The sequence below is a fragment of the Hyla sarda genome, chromosome 4, assembly GCF_029499605.1.
Source record: "Hyla sarda isolate aHylSar1 chromosome 4, aHylSar1.hap1, whole genome shotgun sequence".
In the NCBI taxonomy this organism is placed as follows: Eukaryota; Metazoa; Chordata; class Amphibia; order Anura; family Hylidae; genus Hyla; species Hyla sarda.
This window is the reverse complement of record NC_079192.1, coordinates 270,543,284-270,569,086: the sequence shown is the minus strand read 5'-3', so window position 1 is coordinate 270,569,086 and position 25,803 is coordinate 270,543,284. Positions and strand designations below refer to the sequence as shown.

Here is a 25,803-nt window from a genome sequence, read left to right as displayed (position 1 = left end):
TGAAACACATATGTGTGTATATTTAGTTGGGCTTCTAGAATAGCATGGTTTAGGTTAATTGGTATTGTTTCAGCTTGATTGCTCTAATTTTGTCTGTGTGATTCATTAACTATTATTGAGAAGGCTCTTTTATAGGTCTTGGTAATCCAGTGAGGTGGAGGAGTCTTCTTTTTATCTCTGTCCTTGGGTGAGGTCCCTCTCTCCATGGTGCTGTCATGGTTCAAGAAAACAAAATTACTGTTAGGTTGTGATTACTGATTTCTCCTTAGCTGACTATACCCTTCAGTTTGTTGCCTGAACAAAATAAGCAGAAAGAAAATGATGAGATAATTAACCTTTAATGCACAATGTGAACAAAAACACCTGCAAGTCAACTCAAGAAATTCATTAAAATGTTGACGCTTTCATATTTGTGATGTTTCTAAGAAGCGCTGCATTTTTCATACTGCTATACTTATCTTCCAGAACAAAAAAAAAACTGAACTGACTTTCGCAAAATGTTCACGTATCATTTTGTAGAATCGCCTGTTTGACTTGAGGGCCCAATACAACATTATTCCGAATTGGCACATAAGAGGGGGAGGCTGCAGAGTGTTTATACGGTGCACTTAAGTGATGCCAGAGTTAGAAGTGCTGTTAGTAGCAAGAACTAAAGTGGCAGATACTCATGAGAGCCCTTGCATGGCAATGCAAATTTATTAAACTGATGCTAAGTTATACAAAATTGCACCACTTTATTTAAGGCTTTTAAGTTTACATTTGGCCACCATAAAGCAGTTGTAGCATTAGGTTGGTCAATTGAATTACTGTGGTTCCCTGCTGGATATATACACAATTTTTACACCCAAACGTAATGCATACAAAGCAACAAGGCATTGATAAATAAACTAGCAAAAAATATAACCGCAACGCAGGCCTTGTGACCGATAACACAGGATTAAAATCACGTCCCACATTCACATCCACTGGACTCTTCCACCATTTAACAACGCAACCAAAACAATACACATGGAAAACAACCACTGACAGGTAAGGTACTAAATCTGTATTATTTGGTATTGCAAATACACATATGCATGAGCAAGCAAGGGGGAAAGACACGGGCTCACAGTGAGAATCTACAGCTGCAGAAGCCTGGAAATGATTTACAAAATATTGATAAATCATTAAAAAAAGAACTCTTAAAATATACACTTCTTGTTGTAGACCCCCACTGTATACACATCTATAAACATTTGTCCCTATGTAAACAGGGAGGGGAAATGGAAACAAAAAGAACTTATGAATGTCCCTTCAAAGAGATATTAAAGGCAGAATGTTCAACCAAGACACACTGAAATTTATTATCATGACTCCCTTGCCTCCAGAAGGGTGCAATACGAGTCTCCACAGGATTCCCTTAAAATGAATGAAGGAAGGAAGAAAGGAGGAAGGCAAAAATCATAGTTGTGAGAAGCACTTTGTACAACACAATAGATGTTGCTCTTGTATTTCTTTAAAGGAAGGAAAAAAATAGTTACAAGAAGCTACAAATACCAAAGATGCAAGGTCATCGGGAGTAGTCTATAAAGGAGCTCTTTGGACTTTCTTGTTTAGTAAGCTAAAATAGTGGTGCTTTTCATTGTACACTCCGATAGAAAGGAAGGGCTTGTGAAAGAATACAGTACACGTTTTAGGACACGTGAAAACATTGCTGAGTGAACAATGTCTCTGTTAGCAGTAATACTGGATGTTGGCTCCGTTGTTCCCAGTTGCATATGTGAAGAACATCTCAAAGCAGGCATCTTTCTTGTGACTTAAGAAGGGGATCTGATGGTGCACAATCTGAGCTTGCAACTTCCATCCATATTGTAAAGGGTACCACCACAGGAAAGTCCATTGGAGTTGTTGACAGGATAATTTGAGTTGGAATGCTGGCACTGTTGTTAGACAACAGTTCTTCAGACCTGCAAAAAAGGGGCAGAAAAAAAGGTACCCTGTAAGGAAAGCTTGTAGAGTAGCTGCTTGGTCTTGTAGATTCTTGCATACAACAGTCTGGGGTATTTTAAAAACAAACACTATACTGAAACCCAGAGTAAAAGGAGACAAACTGACCCACTATATAAGCCTAGGGCAACAATGTTTTTTTTTTTTTGGGGGGGGGGGGATTGCCACAGGATCCATGATAAGTTGCACTGGAAAAATTTACATCCGTAACAGGCAATACATTATATAATATTACATATACACATACATACACACACACACACTCACACATTAACTGGGTAAACAGAGACATTATTGGCCCTCATTTACCAAGAGTGGAGTTTTCTTTGTGGGTGTTTTTTTCCCACTGTATTTACTGCTTTTTCCCTACGGTTTACACTTTTCCCTAGGTTTTACTCTTTTTACAGTTGCTCTGAGCTGTAGGGTTTTCCAAAGCTTGAATCCCCCACTTTTTATGTGGGCACATTAATAAATTTGTTGTGAATTTTCAAAACTGTCAAAGCCACACCCCCTTTCAGGGCTTTGAGTTTTTTGGGCGCAGACTGCCACAATTTGTGTTGTATGCCACATGCAACAAAAATTTGGGTACTAAACCAATGAAAAACTATAGGGTTATCCTACGTAAATGAGGGCCATTATATCAAACAATGATTTGCACTTTTTATTGGTGTTTCCTCCCAAAATAGTATCTAATCTGCTATGTGACATATTTAATAATAAAAAGCCATTTGCACCAGAGACCTGTTTGTAATAGTAAAAGTTGTTGCTTAATGCTTGGGTAGAATTAACTTTATTACATATTACTACACAATTATGAAAGGTTTTTATAGCAGTAAGTCACAAATGAGAAAAAAGGTGCATCACTATACTACACAGACCCTAGTATAAAAAAAGTGCTGTACTTCTATCCAGTGTGAAATTTATTGCCAGTGATGTATGTTGTAACAGATTTATCAAATGGAACAAACACAGTCATGAATCTGTCAAAAGCTATATTAATAAACCGGCTGAGATTTACTTTAGACGTCTGCTAAAATTTCAACAATTGTATTAAATGTGGGCCTAAGTTAGTCTGTTTTTAATAACTTCAATCTTATAATGAGCAGTTTTTGCTTAGGATTTACAGGTTAAATTTTATACGTAATTTTAACGTTAAGTTTTACATCACCATCCTTTAACCCCTTAAGGACTCAGCTAATTTTCGTGTTTGCATTTTCGCTTTTTCCTCCTTCCCTTCTAAAAATCATAACGCTTTCAATTTTGCACCTACAGACCCATATAAGGTCTTGTTTTTGTGTCACCAATTGTACTTTGCAATCACATCACCTATTTTATAATATAACCTGTGGTGAAACCCCAAAAAATTATTTGTGGGATGAAATAAAAAAAAAAAAACACTATTTTGTAACTTTTGGGGGCTCCCGTTTCTACGCAGTGCAATATTTGGTAAAAATGACACCTAATCTTTATTCTGTAGGTCCATACGGTTACAAGAATGCCAGGATTCTTTTACTTTCGTTTCAGATGCCGCGATCAACTTTGATCACGGCATCTAAAGGGATAATGCCAGGACTCACCGAGTTTAACCCGTTCTCCGCCGGTAAGAACGATTTAAACCAGTTATACCAGACCAGGGCGTACAGGTATGCCCTGAGTTTCTAAAGGGGTACTCCAGTGGTGAAAAACGTATCCCCTATCCTAAGGATAGGGGGTAAGTTTCAGATCGCTGGGGGGGGGGGGGGGGGGGTTGGGGGATGTCGGACCGCTTGGGCCCCGCGATCTCCTGTACAGGGCCCCGGCTCACTGGCCAGATAGCGCGTGTTCACCACCGCCCGAAGCTGCGGCCGACACACCCCCTCAATACAACTGTATGGCAGAGCTGGAGATTGCTGAAGGCAGCGCTCTGGCTCTGCCATAGAGTTGTATTAAGGGGACGTGTCAGCCGCCGCTTCGTGCGGTGGTCAACATGCCCCCCTTCCCGCGGGCTGTCGGGGCCCTGTACAGGAGATCGCGGGAGGCCCCAGCGGTCGGACCCCCCGCAATCTGAAACTTATCCCCCATCTTTAGGATAGGGGATACGTTTTTCAACACTAGATATATTTCCTTTAAGGATCGAGGATAAAGGGCATATGTATATGCCCTGCGTCCCCAAGAGGTCAAGTGGTCAGATGTGTAATTCAGATACTACAACCCCTACATAATCAGACCTTCTATTTATTTATCTTGACCATATATTACAAAAAACCAAAAGGAAGCTATTTACTGCAAGATCAAATATGGCAGACATGCATGTATACTAAAAATTCTGTCAAAAGATTTCTAATGTGCTTATTCTCCATGAAATGTGTAAATGCTCAAAAGAACTGGCCTGAACAGGAATGGGGTATTCATAATGTATATGTAGTTTATTGATGATGGTATCTTGTCTGTATATAAACCAAGTATGTTACCTGGCTCAGAGATACAGCACATCTGTGTATTAAAGCAGTCGGCATGTTGACTTTTTGCGTGCCTTGCCCGGTACAGGAGTTTTTCTGTTAATTTGCCGCACAAGATCATAAAAAATCTGTGAATAAAACAATTCAAATGTAAGAAAACTATATATGAATACAACAAGTGAACTACTTTCATGACTCTTTGGTATAAACGGAATCTAAGCTAAAAAGATCTGGAGGATGTTTTATTAACAAGTATACAAATGTCCACTGACTGACCAATATGATCTGGCTCCGAATGGGTATAAGGATTACGAAAGCGAAGTTATATGCATCACTGATCCATGGTAAATGATGTACTCATTAGGTATAGCTGACCTCATAAAAACTTGCATTAAAATTCTAACATAACTTGCAGTGAATAGTGATTTAATCCTTACCTCGTTGACATTAATCTTGGACTTGGCAGAAGACTCCAGGAATGCACAATTGTTCCACTGTCTTGCTAGATTCTGCCCCTGTTCCTTGCCAACAACTCTTTCATCTTCCAAGTCACATTTGTTCCCAACCAAAATCATTGGCACCTAGAAATTAGAACTCTGGTTATAAATTCAACCATAACAACAATAAATGTGGAATAGAATCCAAAGTGGTAATACAACTATTTTTAAAAAAGCCCGGCTTACATGTATTGCTTAGATGCTCTTGCAAAGCTCACATTAGCAACACAGCAAAAGCTTCTTTTTGAAGAGGAAGTCCATACAGGTAATATGAGAATGGTATAAGCGTGGTGTAAGAAGAGACTTGTGAATGTATCTACATCAGTGCATATGGAGGAGCTACAGTCATGGTCGTAAATGTTGGCACCCCTGAAATTTTTCTAGAAAATTAAGTATTTCTCACTGAAAAGGATTGCAGTAACACATGTTTTGCTATACACATGTTTATTCCCTTTGTGTGTATTGGAACTAAACCAAAAAAGGAGGGGGAAAAAAGCAAATTGGACATAATGTCACACCAAACTCCAAAAATGGGCTGGACAAAATTATTGGCACCCTTAATTTAATATGTGGTTGCACACCCTTTGGAAAAAAAAAAAATTGAAATCAGTTGCTTCCTATAACCATCAATAAGCTTCTTACACCTCTCAGTCGGAATGTTGGACCACTCTTCCCTTGCAAACTGCTCCAGGTCTCTCTTATTGGAAGGGCGCCTTTTCCCAGCAGCAATTTTAAGATCTCTCCACAGGTGTTCAATGGGCTTTAGATCTGGACTCATTGCTGGCCACTTCAGAACTCTCCAGCGCTTTGATGCCATCCATTTCTGGGCGCTTTTTGACGTACCGTATATACTCGAGTATAAGCCGACCCGAGTATAAGCCGAGACCCCTAATTTCAACCCAAAATCCCAGGAAAAGTTATTGACTCGAGTATAAGCCTAGGGTGGGAAATACCTCATCCCCCTGTCATCATCCAGACCCGTCATTAACATCCTCATCATCATCCCCTTGTCATCATCCCACACATCCCCCCTTCATCATCCCCTTATCATCCCACACATCCCCCCTTCATCATCCCCTTATCATCATCCCCTTATCATCCCACACATCCCCCCTTCATCATCCCCTTATCATCCCGCACATCCCCCCTTCATCATCCCCTTATCATCCCACACATCCCCCCTTCATCATCCCCTTGTAATCATCCCACACCCCCCCCTTCATCATCCCCACACCCCCCCTTCATCATCCTCTTCTCATCATTCGCCCTCAGTGGTCTTCAACCTGTGGACCTCCAGAGGTTTCAAAACTACAACTCCCAGCAAGCCCGGGCAGCCATCGGCTGTCCGGGCTTGCTGGGAGTTGTAGTTTTGAAACCTCCGGAGGTCCGCAGGTTGAAGACCACTGCGGCCTTCAACATCATCCAGCCCCCTCTCACCCCCTTTAGTTCCGAGTACTCACCTCCGCTCGGCGCTGGTCCGGTACTGCAGGACTGTCCGGAGAGGAGGTGGTCCGGTGAGGAGGTGGTCCAGGCTGCTATCTTCACCGGGGGGGCGCCTCTTCTCCGCGCTTCCGGCCCAGAATAGAGGCGTTGCCTTGACAATGACGCAGAAGTACGTTGGCAATGAACGCACCTCTGCGTCGTTGTCACGGCAACGTGACTATTCTGAGGCCGGGCCCGAAGCGCTTAGAAGAGGCCTCCCCGGTGAAGATAGCAGCCCGGAACCAGTATCCCACCGGACCACCTCCTCACCGGACAGCCCTGCAGGACCGGACCAGCGCCGAGCGGAGGTGAGTACTCAGAACTAAAGGGGGTGAGAGGGGGCTGGATGATGTTGAAGGCCGCAGTGGTCTTCAACCTGCGGACCTCCGGAGGTTCCAAAACTACAACTCCCAGCAAGCCCGGACAGCCGATGGCTGCCCGGGCTTGCTGGGAGTTGTAGTTTTGAAACCTCTGGAGGTCCGCAGGTTGAAGACCACTGCGGGTGGGGGAGTTCACTCGAGTATAAGCCGAGGGGGGTGTTTTCAGCACGAAAAATCGTGCTGAAAAACTCGGCTTATACTCGAGTATATACGGTATATGTTTAGGGTCATTGTCCTGCTGGAAGACCCAAGATCTCGGACACAAATCCAGCTTTCTAACACTGGGCTGGGCTGTACAGTGCGACCCAAAATCTGTTCTTAATCCTCAGATTTCATGACGCCTTGCCCACATTCAAGGCACCCAGTGCCAGAGACAGCAAAACAATCCCAAAACATCATTGAGGCTATACCATATTTCACTGTAGGTACTGTGTTCTTCTCTTTGTAGGCCTCATTCCATTTTCAGTAAACAGTAGAATTATGTGCTTTACCAAAAAGCTCTATCTTGGTCTCATCTGTCCACAAGACGTTTTCCCATGAAGGATTTTGGCTTACTCAAGTTCATTTTGGCAAAATGTAGCCCTGCTTTTTTATGTCTCTGTGTCAGCAGTGGGATCCTCCTGGGTCTCCTGCCATAGCGTTTCATTTCATTTAAATGTCGATGGATAGTTCGTGCTGACACTGATGCTCCCTGAGCCTGCAGGTCAGCTTGAATATCTTTGGAACTTGTTTGGGGCTGCTTATCCACCATCCGGACTATCCTGCGTTGACACCTTTCATCAACTCTTCTCTTCCGTCCATGCCCAGGGAGATTAGCTACAGTGCCATGGGTTGCAAACATCTTGATAATGTTGCGCACTGTGCACAAAGGCAAATCTAGATCTCTGGAGATGGACTTGTAACCTTGAGATTGTTGATATTTTTCCTCAATTTTGGTTCTCAAGTCCTCAGACAGTGCTCTTCTCTTTCTGTTGTCCATGCTTAGTGTGGCACAAACAGACACACAATGCAAAGACTAAGTGAACTTCTCTCCTTTTTATCTGCTTTCAGGTGTGATTTTTTATATTGCCCACACCTGTTACCTGCCCCAGGTGAGTTTAAAGGAGCATCACATGCTTGAAACAATCTTTGAAAGGGTGACAATTTTGTCCAGACCATTTTTGGAGTTTGGTGTGACATTATGTCCAATTAGCTTTTTTCCCCCTCCCTTTTTGGTTTAGTTTCAATACACACAAAGGAAATAAACATGTGTATAGCAAAACATGTGTTACTGCAATCCTTTTCTGTGAGAAACTTAATTTTCTTGAAAAATTTCAGGGTTGCCAACATTTACGGTGGTGACTGTATATGCTCCTGGCACACAAAACAAACCCTGACACAGCTCCTGCACCACTCCTGCATATCTATGACTTTTTGATCACTTTTTATTAGATTTTTTTTGGGACGTGATGTGACCAAAAATCAAGCAATTTTGGTGTTTGGAATGTTTTTGTGTTTATGCCGTTTATCGGGTAGGATCAGGAACAACATAATTTAATAGTTGTGAAAATGATGCATGCTGCAATACCAAATATATTTTTTATATTTATTTTACAGCATTTTATTTAAAAAAAATTGAATAAGGGAGTGATTTAAATTTAAAAAAAAAAATATATATTTTGTAAAAACATTAAACTTTTTTATTTTATAACACATTTTTACACACAGGTAAGTTCCCATTCTTCCACAGCAAGCCATTGGCAGCACACGATTACATCATGGAGCTGCTGATGGGTCCCCTAGGCCCCAAAGATTACTAGCATTTAATGTTTAAATGCCGTGATCGCTATTGATCAAGGCATTTAACCATTTCAATGACCGACATTAGAGCCAGCTCCGATGTCTGTCATTACTGGCAGATGTCAGCTGCTAATAGAAACAGGGATCTGCCGGTTATGACGTGGCCTCATGCGTACATCAAGGGTCAGAAAGGGGTTAAATCCCTGTAGCATGATAACATTTTATTTGTATGTTGTTTGAATTAACCAGAAGGGCCCTGTGGTGTGGTTCTTTATATATTTATCTTTTATTCTTATTTGTTGTCTTAATGAATGCACCTTACTGATCACAACATGGAATAATGCACTAATAATTATATAAGTTATTTTGTGTGATATATACATTTAAATATACCAGGAAATCATGCTGTGTTAACAGAAACAACACCGTGTATATTCACAGTGCATATGAAAGGATGTGGTGACACATGTAAACTGCCCAAAGGAAACCGTCTTTTTGTACTTTTTTTTTTTTGCAAGTATACCACAAAAACAAATGCTTCTCAGCATTTACTTGGCAAGGCAAACTGTCCCCACTGTGACCAGCCATAGAAAAAACTACTTTACTCTCTAACTCACTGCATCTTTAGGTTATGGTAACCAATTATGACATCATTTATGTAAGAGTATTTTTTTATGTCATATTATGACTGAAGATAGCTGTTGAGAAGAGCTCCAGGAAGGCTGCAATGCATTCAGTGTAATAGTTATGTATCGCTGCTATGTTTGAATGAACACTAAGCTTTCCATGAAATAAGCAAGTGCCAGATATTTTTCTTACAGACTGTCTGCGAAAGTAAAAGGCAGGGCCTGATACATTGAAAAACTTCCCAAAAAGTGATCAAGCTCTGCAATCAGGAATTCTGTTCAAATACAAGACCATCTCTGCATACACCAAAATCATGCCATGGTCAAGTCCCACATTTCTAGCTATCGATGACTACATACTGCAGCGATGTCTACAGGCAATATGGCTGGCAGTGTATGATGTGTAACAACATGATACCTCCTGTTTACCATAAACAGAATTATTAATGTGTGTTATTGTATTCCTGCACTCAGTCAAGTGGGTTTTCTGTGGGAAATAAAATTATATCACACATGCTGAAAACTATTTTTATGTGCAAAGCTGATATAAGCAAAGAAATGGAAAATACTTAAGTGGTTCACTGTACTAAATAGAGAAGTAAATCACATCACTATAGAGATACATATAAAAAAAAAATCTCATTTCCACCCACACAGCGCTTAGGTATTTTATATCTGCATTTCACTACTATGATGTTCAGTAAATGCTCACACCCAAAAGTCCTTGCTGCATCTTTACAGATAAAGATTTAAAACAGACAATGTGACATGTATTTGCAAGCTTTCATTTTCAGGACAAAAAAAAAAAAAACACCAGCCAATATAGCACTATAGCAATATATTCAAATGGAAAACTGTATACTATCTGCAAGTGTACTATATAAAGGTCATACCTGATCTTTACTTAAGTAACCAAGTTGAAAACAAAGAACCAAAATTGGCAGATTGTACACAGTGGCACAGGTTTTACACCACATTGGGGTTCATTGTGCCTGATTTCTGCCAGGGGATTGCCTTCTAACAGCTCAACCGTTCAGATGGCTGTTCAAATAAATGGTTAAACATTAAAAGGGGTCTGCTGGTAGGATAGATGCTCCAGCATGCTGTACTATTTTTATGGCATTTATGATAGAATCTGCAGAAGAGGCTTCAACTGGAGCATTTAACAGAAATGTGAACATAGCCCTACTGCCCCCACCCTAGTAGGCAGCTACCTAGCGAACAGAACCCATGTCCATAAGCACTATTAGAGGGGGGAACTCCACCCAGGATAAAGAGCACCCCTCAAGAACTTCATTGTAATGCAGATACAAGCTTGCAGGTCAGAGATCACTTCACCCACTAATAGTTCCCTAATTAAAAGTGGTATTCTGAGGTCCCAATGAAGAAAATGTAGCTCAAGCACTTTAGGCATTTTACTGTCTATATTTAACATAAGTTTCACAGTTGAGGTAAAATGTAAACAGTAAAAAAGCATAGAAGAGATCATTAATTAGAGGAATGTCTGGAAGATCTTCTGGAAGATACCAAAATAAACTGAAAGAAGCAGGACTTTGTTATACAGGGTGGGCCATTTATATGGATACACCTTAATAAAATGGGAATGGTTGGTGATATTAACTTCCTGTTTGTGGCAAATTAGTAATAAGGGAGGGGGGAAACTTTTCAAGATGAGTGGTGACCATGGCGACCATTTTGAAGTCGGCCATTTTGAATCAAACTTTTGTTTTTTCAATAGGAAGAGAGTCATATGACAGGAATTTCACAAGAAAAACACTGGTGTGCTTGGTTTTAACGTAACTTTATTCTTTCATGAGTTACTTACAAGTTTCTCTTTGCTTACAGCCATTGACATGTCATTGAGGTTAACACGTGAGGAGTGGATAGAAATTGTGTTGATGTCTGGTGAACGCAGTAACTGGGTCATTGCAGCAGATTTCAATGCAAGACACCCTACGAGACCACCCATCTCCCATGCTACAGTTAGCAAACTGCTTGCTAAGTTTCGGGAAACTGGTTCAGTGTTGGATTTGCCAAAATGTGGATGCATGAAATCTGTCACTAATGAAGAAACATCAGTGGCTGTCCTAGCTTCATTCAGCAAGAGCCCACAGCGTAGCACTCGCCGCATGTCACTGGAGAGTGGCATTAGTCGAACATCCCTTCGGCGGATATTAGCTACTCACAAATGGCACACTTACAAACTCCAGCTACTGCAGTATCTCAACGAGAATGACCCAGATCGGCGCACTGAATTTGCAGAATGGGCAAAACAAAAATTGGACAAGACCCTCAGTTTACGCAAAAGATTTTGTTCAGTGATTAGGCAAACTTTTATGTGAATGGTGAAGTTAACAAACAAAACCACCGCTATTGGTCTGACACTAACCCACATTGGATAGATCCCTCCAAGACTATTGGAACACAAAAATTGATGGTATGGTGTGGTATATGGGGTACAAACATAGTGGGGCCATTCTTCATCAATGGAAACCACAAAGCCACTGGATATGCGAAATTGCTACATGATGATGTGTTTCCCTCTATATGCACTTAAGCTGGTACGTTCCCTGAGTTTTTCCAGCAAGATGGTGCACCCCCACATTATGGGTGTCAGGTCCGAGCATTCCTAGATGAAGTTTCCTGGAAAGTAGATTGGTCGTCGTGGGCCAGTTGAATGGCCCCCAAGGTCTCCCGATCTGACCCCCTTCGACTTATCTTTTGGGTCATCTGAAGGCAATTGTCTATGCTGTGAAGATACGAGAAGTGCAGCACCTGAAACTACGGATACTGGAAGCCTGTGCTAGCATTTCTCCAGCGGTGTTGCTATCAGTGTGTGAAGAGTGGGAGAAGAGGGTTGCATTGACAATCCAACAAAATGGGCAGCACAATGAACACATTTTATAAGTGGTCAGAAACTTGTAACTCATAAAAGAATAAAGTTACGTTAAAACAAAGCACATAATTTTTCTTGTGAAATTCCCAATAAGTTTGATGTGTCACATGACCCTCTTCCTATTGAAAAAACAAAAGTTGGATTCAAAATGGACGCCATGGTCACCAGCCATCTTGAAAAGTTTCCCCCCCTCACATATACTAATGTGCCACAAACAGGAAGTTAATATCTCCAACAATTCCCATTTTATTAAGGTGTATCCATATAAATGGCCAACCCTGTAGTATGCTATAGGTGGTTATAGCCAAATGGTAATGTGATGGTGTGTGAAGAAATATGCTAAGAAGCCAACTATTCTTTCAGTGGTATCTTGCATTCTTACCAAATACAAGCATAAAATAATTCCACAAATACCGCCAGCAGCAGTACACCTGCCATCTATAATATCATATCATTTGCATAGGGAATAAGTTACAGGGGGGGGGCAAAAAAGGAATTTAGTCAGCAACCATTTGTGCAAGTTATCCCACTTAACCCCTTAAGGACCAGGCCCATTTTGGCCTTAAGGACCAGACTAATTTTATTTTTGCATTTTGTTTTTTTCCTCTTCACCTTCTAAAAATCATAACTCTTATATTTCCATCCACAGACCCATATGAGGGCTTGTTTTTTGCGTCACCAATTGTACTTTGTAATGACCACTTATTTTACCATAAAATGTACGGCGCAACCAAATATTAAAGTGGCAAAATTGAAAAGAAATCCGCAATTTAGCAAATTTTGAAAGGTTTTGTGTTCACGCTGTACACTTTCTGGTAAAAATGACATGTTTTCTTTATTCTGTGGGTCAATACAATTAAAATGATACCCATGTTATATGCTTTTCTACAATTGTACCGCTTAAAAAAAATCTCAAACCATTTTAACAAAATTAGTATGTTTGAAATTGCCCTATTTTGACCACCTATAACTTTCTCATTTTTTCATATATGGGGCGGTATGAGGGCTCATTTTTTTGTGCCATGATCTGTAGTTTTTATCAGTACCCCTTTTGCTTAGGTTTTACTTTTTATAAATTTTGAACAAATTTTTTTTGTAAGAAAGTGTGACAAAAAAACTGCAGTTTTTACGTTTACGCAGTTTACCATATGGGATAATTAACAATATATTTTAATAGTTAAGACTTTTACGCACGCGGCGATACCAAATAGGTGTATTAATTTATTTTTTTTATGCTTTTTTTGGGATAAAATGGGAAAAACTGACATTTTACTTTTTTATTGGGGATGGGGATTTTTCAAATTTTTTTACTTTTATTTTATTTTTTTATACTTTAATAGTCCCCATAGGGAACTATTTATAGCAATCATTTGATTGCTAATACTGTTCAGTGCTATGCATAGGGCATAGCACTGATCAGTATTATCGGTGATCTTCTGCTCTGGTCTGCTCGATCTCAGACCAGAGCAGAAGATCCCGGGGAGACCGCCGGAGCCAGGTGAGGGGATCTCCGGCTGCCATGCTGGATGATAGGATCCCCGCGGCAGCGCTGTGGACGATCCAATCATCCATTCAAAGTACCGCACTGCCACAAATGCCGTGATCTGTTCTGATCACGGCATCTGAGGGGTTAATGCTGATAGCAGCCGGGACCTGCCGCGCATGACGCGTGCACCGATCCGGTGCTCGCGGTCATGGCGGCGCGTAAATGTACGTCATAGTGCGTTAAGTACCACGGTACCATGACATACGTTTACTTCCATTATCGTTAAGGGGTTAAAAAGATGAGAGGCGCCAGTAATTTTCATCATAGGTATACCTCAACCATGAGAGACATAATGAGAAGAAAAAAAATACATAAATACATAAAATCACTGTCTGATTTTTAAAGGATTTATTTGCAAACTATGGTGGAAAATTAGTATTCGGTCACCTACAAACAAGCAAGATTTCTGGCTCTCACAGACCTGTAACTTCTACTTTAACCCCTTAAGGACCCAGTTAATTTTCACTGTAGGACCTGGCCATTTTTTGAACATCTGACCACTTTCACTTTAAGCATTAATAACTCTGAGATGCTTTTACCTTTCATTCTGATTCAGAGATTGTTTTTTCGTGACATTCTACTTTATGTTAGTGGTAACATTTTGTCGATACTTGCATCATTTCTTGGTGAAAAATTCAAAAATTTGATGAAAATGTATTTTTTTTTACTTTGAAGCTCTCTGCTTATAAGGAAAATGAATATTCCAAATAAATGATATATTGATTCACATATACAACATGTCTACTTTATGTTTCCATCATAAAGTTGACATGTTTTTACTTTTGGAAGACATGAGAAGGCTTCAAAGTATAGCAGCAATTTTCAAATTTTTCACAAAAGTTTCAAAATCGAAATTTTCCAGGGACCAGTTGTGTTTTGAAGTGGATTTGAAGGGACCTCTTATTAGAAATACCCCACAAATGACCCAATTATGAAAACTGCACCCCTCAAAGTATTCAAAATTACATTCAAAAGGTCTGTTAACCCTTTAGGTGTTTCACTGACATAGCAGCAAATTGATGGAGAAAATTCAAAATCTTCATTTTTTACACTGGAATGTTCTTGTAGACCCAGTTTTTGAATTTTTACAAGGGGTAAAAGGAGAGAAATCTTCCTAAAATGTGTAACCCAATTTCTTTCGAGTAAGGAAATACCTCATATGTGTATGTCAAGGGTTCGGCGGGTGCAGTAGAGGGCTCAGAAGAGAAGGAGCGACAGTGGGATTTTGGAGAGCGAGTTTTTCTGAAATGGTTTTTGTGGGGCATGTCACATTTAGGAAGCCCCTATGGTGCCAGAACAGCAAAATAAAATAAAAAAACACATGGAATACTATTTTGGAAACTACACCCCTCAAGGCACGTAACAAGGGGTCCAGTGAGCCTTAACACCCCACAGGTGTTTCACGACTTTTCGTTAAAGTTGGATGTGTAAATGATAATTTATTTTTTCACAAAAATGCTAGTTTTCCCCCCAATTTTTTATTTTTTTTTACAAGGGATAATAGGACAAAATGCCCACCAAAATTTGGAACCCCATCTCTTCTGAGTATGGAAATACCCCATGTGTGGATGTCAAGTGCTCTGCTGGCGCACTACAATGCTCAGAAGAGAAGGAGTCACATTTGGCTTTTGAAAAGCGAATTTTGCTGAAATGGTTTTTGGAGGGCATGTCGCATTTAGGAAGCCCCTATGCTGCCAGAACAGCAAAAAAAAACCCTACATGGCATACTATTTTGGAAACTAAACCCCTCAAGGAACGCAACAAGGGGTACAGTGAGCCTTAACACAGCCTTTTTTGTTAAAGTCAGTTGTGTAAATGAAAAAAAAAATGTCACTAAAATGCTGGTTTTCCCCCAAATTTAACATTTTTCCAAGGGGTAATAGGAGAAAATGACCCCCAAAATTTGTAACCCCATTTCTTATGAGTATGGAAATACCCAATGTGTGGACGTCAAGTGCTCTGCTGGCGCACTACAATGCTCAGAAGAGGAGGAGCGCCATTGAGCTTTTGGAGACAGAATTTGGTTGGAATGGAAGTCGGGGGGCCATGTGCGTTTACAAAGCCCCCCGTGGTGCCAGAACAGTGGAACCCCCCCACATGGGACCCCATTTTGGAAACTACACCCCTCACAGAATTTAATAAGGGATGGAGTGAGTATTTACACCCCACTGGCGTTTGACAGATCTTTGGAACAGTGGGCTGTGCAAATGAAAAATTACATTTTTCATTTTCACGGACTACTGTTCCAAAAATCTGTCAAGACACCTGAGGGGTGTAAATGCTCACTGTACATTACATTACATGAGGGGTTTAGTTTACAAAATGGGGTCACATGTTGGGGGGGTCCATTGTTCTGGCGCTATGGGGGCTTTGTAAACACATGTGGCCTTCAATTCCGGACACATTTTCTCTTCAAAATCCCAATGGTGCTCCTTCTCTTCTGAGCATTGTAGTGCGCCAGCAGAGCACTTTACATGCACATATGGGGTATGTAATTACTCAGAAGAAATGGGGTTAAACATTTTGGCGGGCTTTTTTCCTATTTTCCTTGTGAAAATGAAAGATTTCTTTTTTTCCATCCAAACTTGAAGAATTTTAATTAAAGACCTGTGGGGTGTTCAGGCGCACTATACCCCTTGTTACGTTCCGTGAGGTGTGTAGTTTCCAAAATGGGGTCACATGTGGGTATTTCTTTTTAAGTGTTTATGGCAGAACCGCTGAACATAATCAGCCACCCCTGTGCAAATCACCAATTTAGGCTTCAAATGTACATAGTGCGCTCTCACTCCTGAGCCTTGTTGTGCGCCCACAGAGCATTTTACGCCCACATCTGGGGTATTTGCGTACTCAGGAGAAATTGCGTTACAAATTTTGGGGGTCTTTTTTTTCCTTTTAACACTTGTGAAAATAAAAAGTATGGGGCAACACCAGCATGTCAATGTAATTTTTTTATTTTTTATTTTTTTTACACTAACAGGCTGGTGTAGCCCCCCACTTTTCCTTTTCATAAGGGGTAAAAGGAGAAAAAGCCCACCAAAATTTGTAGTGCAGTTTCTCCCGAGTACGGAAATACCCCATATGGGGCCCTAAACTGTTTCCTTGAAATACGACAGGGCTCCGAAGTGAGAGAGCGCCATGCGCATTTGAGGACTAAATTAGGATTTCATAGGGGTGGACATAGGGGTATTCTACGCCAGTGATTACCAAACAGGGCGTCTTCAGCTGTTGCTAAACTCCCAGCAGGCCTGGACAGTCAGTGACTGTCCGGAAATGCTGGGAGTTGTTGTTTTGTAACAGCTGGAGGCTCCGTTTTGGAAACACTGCCGTACAATAAGTTTTTCATTTTTATTGTGGGGGGGGGGGGGGGGGACAGGGTAAGGTGGTGTATATGTAGTGTTTTACCCTTTGTTATGTGTTAGTGTAGTGTCTTTAGGGTACGTTCGCACTGGCAGAGGTTTATAGTGAGCTTCCCGCTAGAAATTTGCGCCGCGGCGAAAAGTTTGCCGTAGCTCATACTTGAAGCAGGAAACTTACTGTAAACCCGCCCGTGTGAATGTACCCTGGGGGGGCAAACTTCCAGCTGTTTCAAAACTACAACTCCCAGCATGTACTGACAGACCGTGCATGCTGGGAGTTGTAGTTTTGCAACAGCTGGAGGCACAGTGGTTGGAAAACCTTCAGTTAGGTTCTGTTACCTAACTCAGTATTTTCCAACCAGTGTGCCTCCAGCTGTTGCAAAACTACAACTCCCAGCATGTACTGATGCTGGGAGATGTAGTTATGCAACAGTTGGAGCTACGCAACTACAACTCCCAGCATGCTGAGACAGCTGTTTGGGCATGCTGAGATTTGCAGTTTTGCAACATCTGGAGAGCTACAGTTAGAGACCACTGCACTGTGATCTCCAAACTGTGGACCTCCAGATGTTGCAAGACTACAAATCCCAGCATGCACAGACAGCAAACTGCTGTGTGGGCATGCTAGGAGTTGTAGTTTTGCAAGATCTAGAGCGCTACAGTACAGAGATCACTGTGCAGTGGTCTCTAAACTGTAGACCTCCAGCTGTTGGAAAACTGCAAATCCCAGCATGCCCAAACAGCTGTCTGGGCATGCTGGGAGTTGTAGTTTTGCAACATCTGGAGGGCTACAGTGTAGAGACCACTGTATAATGGTCTCAAACTGTAGCCCTCCAAATGTTGCTTGGCAACTTACCGGCTTCCGTCGGATCCAGGGAGCAGTCCTCTTCTGCCGCACGACATGCCACCCACACCGATCACCGCAGCCGATCGCGTCCCGCAGCCTCCACCGACTGGTAAGTGGATCTTCGGCGCCCGGTCCCCTTCGGTTCCCCGTTCTGCCCCGCCTATTGTGGGTGGGCAGGATGGGGAAACGAAAGTTAACCCCGCCGCCCCCGATCTACTATTGCTTGTCGCTTTTGACGACCAATAGCAGGGATAGGAGGGGTGGCACCTCTGCCACCTCACTCCTATCCCTTCAGGGGGATCGTGGGTGAAATGGACAACCGCGATCTCCCTTATATTCCGGGTCACCATAGACCAGTATGACCCGGAATCGGCACAAATCGCAAGTGTGAATTAATTTGCGATTTGCGCCGGTCGCCGACATAGGGGGGGTCTGATGACCCCCCTGGGCATTTGCGCGGGGTGCCAGCTGATCGATAACAGTAGTCACCCTGGTCCCCGCCCGGCGGGGACCGAAATTCCCACGGGCGTACAGGTATGCCCTAGGTAAGACCCAGGTACAGAAGGCATATGCATACGCCCTAGGTCCTGTACGGGTTAACCCCTTAACTTTTTCAGTTTTTGCATTTTCGATTTTTCCTCTCTAAAGGACATGCCAGGTGCTCACTTTTCTTATTGTATCCGTTCCGGGCTGCAAAAAAAAAAAAAAGAAAACAAACATTCTCTTACCTGCCTACGGTGCTCTGGTACAGGTGTTCGGTCCCCGGGCTGTATTCTTCTAACTTCCTGTTAGCCCGACACGTCACACAGAGCTTCAGCCTATCACCGGCCGCAGCGATGTCCCACCTCGGCCAGTGATAGGCTGAAGCTCCGTGTGACGTGCCGGGCTAACAGGAAGTAAGAAGAATACAGCCCGGGGACCGAACACCTGTACCAGAGCACCGGGGGAGCGTAGGCAGGCAAGAGAAAGCTTATTTTCTTTTTTTTTTTTTTGCAGCCCGGAACAGATACAGTAAGAAAAGTGAGCACCGGACATGTCCTTTAACTTTTAAAAATCCAGATTATGGCTTATTTGTTGGTCCAACAATTCTACTTTGCAGTGACATCAGTCATTTTACCCATAAATCCACGGCAAAATGAAAAAAAAAAAATTATTGTGCGTCAAAATTGAAGGAAAAACGCCATTTTGTAACTTTTGGAGGCTTCTGTTTCTACGCAGTGCCTTTTTCGGTAAAAATTACACCTTATATTAATTCTGTAGGTCCATACTGTTAAAATGATACCCTACTTATATTTTTGATTTTGTCGTACTTATGAAAAGTATAACTACAAGCAGGAAAATGTATACGTTTAAAAATGCATATGGGGGATGTGTGAGGGCTCATTTTTTGCGCCGTGATCTGAAGTTTTTATCGGTACCATTTTTGTTATGATCAGACTTTTTGATCGCTTTTTATTCATTTATTTATGGTATAAAAAGTGACCAAAAATTTGCTATTTTGGACTTTGGAATTTATTTATTTTTATTTTTTAAAAGTGTACGCCATTGACCGTGCGGTTTAATTAACAATATATTTTTATAGTTCGGACATTTACGCATGTGGCGATATCACATATGTTTATATTTATTTACATTGTTTTTTTATGGGTAAAGGGGGGTGATTCAGACTTATTAGGGAAGGGGTTAAATCATATTTATTAACATTTTATTTTCACTGTTTCTTTTGCAATGTTATAGCCCCCATAGGGGACTATAACAATGCACACACTGATTTCCTACACTGATCACTGGCATGCAATAGAATGGCATTGATCAGTGTTATCGCCGCTCAACTGATCCTGCCTGGATCTCAAGCACGGAGCAGTCATTCGGCTATCGGACATGCAGGAGGCAGGTAGATTTTCACCGCGGCGGTCCCAAACAGCTCGACTGAGCTGCCGGGATGGTTTCGGTTTCACTTCAGACACGGGGGTCAACTTTGATCACTGCGTCTGAAGGGTTAACACAGGGCATCACCGTGATCGGTGATGTCCGGTTTTAGCCACGGGTCCCGCCATTGATGGCCGTCGGGACCGACACCAATATGATGTGGGCGTCACCGCGTGACTCCGCGTTATGTCGCAGGAGTCGGCGCAGGATGAAAATATACGTCCTCTGTCATTAAGGGGTTAAGAGTCTCCTCTGTTCTCCACTGGTTACCTGTATTAATGGCACCTGTTTGAACTTGTTATTCGTATAAAAGACACCTTGTCCACAACCTCAAACAAACAGTCACACTCCAAACTCCACTACGGCCAAGACCAAAGGGCTGTCGAAGGACACCAGAAACAAAATTGTAGACCTGTACGAGGCTGGAAAGACAATCTGCATTAGGCAAGCAGCTTGGTGTGAAGAAATCAACTGTGGGAGCAATTATTAGAAAATGGAAGACATACAAGACCACTGATAATCTCCCTCGATCTAGGGCTCCACGCAAGATTCCACCCCGTGGTGTCAAAATGATCACAAGAACGATGAGCAAAAATCCCAGAACCACATGGGGGGGGACCTAGTGAACGACCTGCAGAGTGCTGGAACCAAAGTAACAAACGCTACCATCAGTAACACACTACCCAGCCAGGGACTCAAATCATGCAGTGCCAGACATGTCCCCCTGCTTAAGACAGTAGATGTACGGGCCCATCTCAAGTTTGCTAGAGAGCATTTGGATGATCCAGAAGAGTATTGGGAGAATGTCATTTGGTCAGATGAAACTAAAGTGGAGGAGAAAGAATGCTGAGTTGCATCCAAAGAACACCATTCCTACTGTAAAGCATGGGGGTGGAAACATCATATTTTTCTGCTAAGGGACCGGAACGACTGATCCGAGTAAAGGAAAGAATGAACGGGCCATGTATGGTGAGATTTTGAGTGAAAACCTCCTTCCATCAGCAAGGGCATTGAAGATGAAACGTGGCTGGGTCTTTCAGCATGACAATGATCCCAAACACACACGTGATTTTATGTTTTTTTTTTCTCATTATGTCTCTCATAGTTGAGGTATACCCATGATGAAAATTACAGGCCTCATCTTTTTAAGTGGGAGAACTTGCACAATTGGTGGCTGACTAAATACTTTTTTGCCCCACTGTAACTTATCCCCCATGCAAATGATATGGGATAAGTTATAGATGGCAGGGGGTCTGACTGCTCTGCCCCCGGGAGTCTGCTGGAAGGAGGCGTGCCAACCCCATAGAGATACATGGAGGGAGTGTGTCAGCCACGGGCCACAGCTTCCTGCTGGGGTTGGAACGGCAACTTCCAGTATACTGTCATGGCCCAGTTCTGGAGATAGCAGGGAGTCCCAGCGGTCAGACCCCCGCCCCCCCTAGCCGCCATCTATAATTTATCCCCTATCCTTTTATATTTTACTGCACTACTCCTTTAAGTCATGGCAAATGAAAGTGGTGTGGTGACAGGTCCTCTATTATTCTGGATGCTGAAAAAAGGTTACTGGAGGAAAACCAAGTTTCTATGATGTGTATCTGCAGAAAACAGAAAGCTTTGAGGCTAAGAGTGTCCAGCACTTACATCATCAGTGTCTTTGACTCGGAGGATCTGTTCTCTGAGGTCCTGTAAATCATTAAATGTAGACTGTGCAGTTATGGAATACACTAATGCAAAGCCTTGTCCATTCTTCATATAAAGATCCCGCATTGCTGTGAATTGTTCCTGGATAAAGGCAAAAATAAAAGTTCAGATTACACTACAGAAGCATTCTTACTCTTTTTCAAGATGCCAGAACAAACCTTAGGAATGCTTGTCCTTTGTATTTAAACACTATATATAAAACAAACATTATGTTTACTTAGTTCAGTTTGCCAGCCTAATTCCCTTTATCAAACAAGAGATCACAGGAGCAATACCACAAACCTACAATAACTTGTTGGTCATTGACATTAGTAAACTTTTCATGGTCGCATCAGCAGGTTTAGACTAAACAGAGGCTTGAGACATTTTGTTACATTGACTTACTACATGCGTGTACATAAGAGATACACATAAAACATACCGTTCCTGCCGTGTCTAAAATTTCGAGCATACATTGTTGACCGTCAACTTCAACTTGCTGTAAAAACAAAAAGGTAAAAACATACATGTCAGCCAATCACAAACAGAAAAATAGTCTGTATGGGCAAGTATGTAGATATATACTTGACTAAGCATTGACTATACTGACTGTGGTTTGTCAGGTTTCCATAATCTTCCTGAACGAAATAGCACTGAATTTTGCAGTATTTTCTTCAGTCCAAATTCAAATGTGAACAAGGCCCAAGTTGAGAGATGGAAGTTTCCACTCTTTTGTGGATAAAAACATTGATAAGACTAAGGTGTTATGTGAGGTGCGCTAGTGTATGAATATTTATGAGGGGAAATTCTCAATAATCTGATTATTGAGGACTAACCCAATTCTATCACCTGACTAAGCATCTCTGTCACATCCCAAATTAATAAAATGATATGCTTTTTAGTTCAACATTTATTTATAGTCATCACACAATCCTACCAATTTCAGGTACTGTTTAAATACTGTTCTTACATAAGCCAACTTCTGTCTAGCTGATGTCCAGCAACAGCACAACACTTCTACTGAGGAAGAATAAAATGTCACTTGCAGTCAGAGTGATGTGCAAGCATTGTCCCTCAAAGGCTGCGGGCGATGGAAGGCCATCGTAATACTTTGCAGGAACTGCTGACAATATCATTTGCAGACTTTGACTGTGTATTCGTGCAGCGAAGCTTGAATGGAGAAAAAAAAGCCCTAAACCTTAAAATACATATATACACACACACACATATATATATATATATATATATATATATATATAATTAAAATAAACTTACATGTACAAGTTATTGGCTACTTTTATCTGCAAATATGGTGCTGTAAGACTGGGACTACAAAGAAAAGTGTCTATGGAAAGTCACACTAGTTCCAAGCATACTATATTGACACATGATATACTAGTAATATACTTTAACTTTGCTTTTCCATGGACTGAGCACTAAGTAGTAGTATTCTCTATATGGTGTGCTGAAAGAAAGTTCCACAAGCATGTCAGTATTCTTCAATTTCCTTAAAGATGACCTGGGGCCTTGCCTGACCTCTCTATTTAGTTTATACTTGTATTCCCATTTGAGTAACAATTCTGAAACATCTTATCTTATAGCTCTTGTGCCATTCCTCTAATTCTTACCAGAAATATATAATTATACAGCCAACTGGGTGTTAATAATTGGGGGCATGTCTATATACCTGACACTGCAAGCTTTATTTGGATACTAGCTGAGTACCCGGCGTTGCCCGGTTTTTCCTTCCTAATCCTTGTTGGGGAGGAAAATAAACAAAGGAGGAAGCTTTTGACTTCATATCCCGTCCTCATATATTGTTGTCATATACGGTCCTCCTATCCCGTCCCGTAATATGTGTACCAGTTATTGAAATACCTCCAGCCGTACGGAAGTTATGTGGGAACATACATTTCCCATTGATTTGCATGGGACTTTAAACAAAAACCCTGACCCTCACAAATGGGGGTAGTTAAGGGTTAAATTAACTATCCTATATTTTAAGTGGATATATAAGTAACATGTGACCAAGTATTATTGAATTATCTCAAGCCATTTGGAAGTTATGCAGTAACATATTTCCCATTGACTTGTATGGGACTTTAAACATAAACCCCGCCCCTGGCAAATGGGGGTGAGTAAGGGTTAAATTACCTATCCCATGTTTGTTGTTGACATATAAGTAACATGTGTGCCAAGTTTGATGTTAATATCTTTAGCCGTTTGGACGTGATGCTGGAATATGCACATACATACATACAGGGCAGGGATACACCCCTAAGTAGTAACACCCAGTTGGCTACTTATAACAGAGCTATAAGAAACAATACTTGTACTGACTCAAATAGACAGGTCAGGAGAATCCACATGACCTATTTATCACAACAAGTTATTAAAACGTATACTTCTAGAGATACGCTGCTGCCTAATATGGCATCAAGCATGGAGAGACACAAACGCTTGCTGGGCGCATTGCAGTTGCCGAAGCAACCGTACAGTGCCCAGTTAGCATGACCTGTGTACGATACTCATTGAGATAAGTATATAGAAAGCAAGAAGAACTCTGCCCTTACTACCTGCTGATAGGGGAGCCCCTTCATTCTAGAAATTGGGATTAGTCAGAATTCCAATCTCTAATGCTTGAGACAATGATGTCATACTATAGCAAGGCCATGGTTGTCTATGCTGAGAAAACACAACCTCTATTAATAAAAAAGCATGTTCCAATAAATGCAGCTTTGTCATTGCAGGATATATGCCCTTAGGAGTAAAAAGGTCCTTGTCAGACACCATAAAACTGGCTTTGATGAAGAATTTGGACATTAGAAACATTCAGAACATCTTCTCTGCATGACAAGTATTAACATTTCAGGAAAGATGCCAGTGTCTTCAGCAGCAACAGGAGAAAGCCCCAAGGTGATGCCACAACAAACTTTCTCTAAGGCTGCATTCACACCTCGTTTTTTACATACGGGTGCCGGATCCGGCTGGGGGAGGGGAAAACCTGGTGCTCCCGTACTCCATCCGGATCAGCCCGTGACTCCATTTACTTTAATGAGCTGACGGGAGTCAAACAGTGACTCCGGTCAGCTCAGTTTTGACCCGTATCAGTTTTTGCACCGGACCTAAAACTGTAGTATACTACGGTTTTAGGTCCGGTCAGGAAACCGCATACGGGTCAAAACTGAGCCGACCGGAGTCACCGTTTGACTCCCGTCAGCTCATTAAAGTAAATGGAGTCACGGGCTGATTCGGATGGTGTACGGGAGCGCCTGGTTTTCCCCTCCCCCAGCCGGATCCGGCACCCGTATGTAGAAAACAAGGTGTGAATGCAGCCTGAGAGCTCATTCACACGGATGGATCCGCCGACAATGGACCCTTCAGTGTTGCCTCTATCTGTGCTTGCTCATAGTGGCAATCCGCCGCTACGAGCAGACACACTGCAATGTACGAGTCCCGTGCGACTGCGCAGTATACTTGCACACATGACGGCTGCTCTCAGCCTAGCTCAGGGAACAGGGGGAGTGGCCGCGATGTGTGCAAGTATACTGAGCATGCACGCAGGACTCACACATCGCAATGTGTCTGCTCATAGTGACGGATTGCAGGCACAGATATTGGCAACACTGTAGGGTCCATCGTCGGCTGATCTACAGCGTAAAATACGCTGCGGATCCATCCGTGAGAATGAGCCCTAAAGCTTTATCTCAGATTGTAAAAGTGGAGTAAATAAGGGAACTTTTGATCATCATGAAATAACAGGTCTACTACAACATACTATAATCATAACCAACCTTTCTGTAAGAATCTTCTATTGTGGGGTCATATTTTTCAACAAAAATTCCCTGGACAAACTGGACAGTCTGTAGAAGAAAAAAAAAAAAAAAAAAGAGATAAAGAGATTAGAAGAGATACTATGGACTGTTTTAAAATTTAAAGGGTTAAGAGACGTAAACTGCATTAGAAGAAACAGAGTGTCAAAAGGGATCATGCCAGTTTTGTTCCCACCAACGCTCCCCACAGGATCAGTGAGGGTCCTGCCACTCTGTTCCATTCCAACTCTATTGGCCAGCTGGCGACAGTGCTGCCCACAGGATATATATTACAGCTCAACAGCATTAGAAGGGAGAAAAAAAAAAAACTTTTGACATGTTTCCTACAAGTCAAAATGTTTCAAACACACTATGGGGAGATTTATCAAAACCTGTCCAGAGGAAAAAGGAGATTTTTTACACTTACCGTAAAATCTTTTTCTCGGAATATCCATTGGGGGACACAGGAACCGTGGGTATATCTTGCTGCCACTAGGAGGCTGACACTAGGCATAGCAAAAAAGAAGTCTGCTCCTCCCAGCAGGGTAT

General features: G+C 41.8%; 1 protein-coding gene across 1 annotated transcript in view; it reads right to left on the bottom strand.

Moving 5' to 3' along the window:
* Positions 1 to 319: 319 nt before the first annotated feature.
* Positions 320 to 25,803, bottom strand: part of RAP1B (RAP1B, member of RAS oncogene family) — an 86,214-nt gene continuing 60,730 nt past the window's right edge. The window contains exons 3-8 of the mRNA XM_056574191.1: positions 25,237 to 25,305; positions 21,885 to 21,941; positions 21,404 to 21,544; positions 4,862 to 5,005; positions 4,437 to 4,552; positions 320 to 1,946 (exon numbers count right to left, since the gene is read on the bottom strand). Coding sequence (XP_056430166.1) covers positions 4,466 to 4,552; positions 4,862 to 5,005; positions 21,404 to 21,544; positions 21,885 to 21,941; positions 25,237 to 25,305 — 498 coding nt within the window. The 3' untranslated portion in view covers positions 320 to 1,946; positions 4,437 to 4,465. The remainder of the gene's footprint in view (positions 1,947 to 4,436; positions 4,553 to 4,861; positions 5,006 to 21,403; positions 21,545 to 21,884; positions 21,942 to 25,236; positions 25,306 to 25,803) is intronic.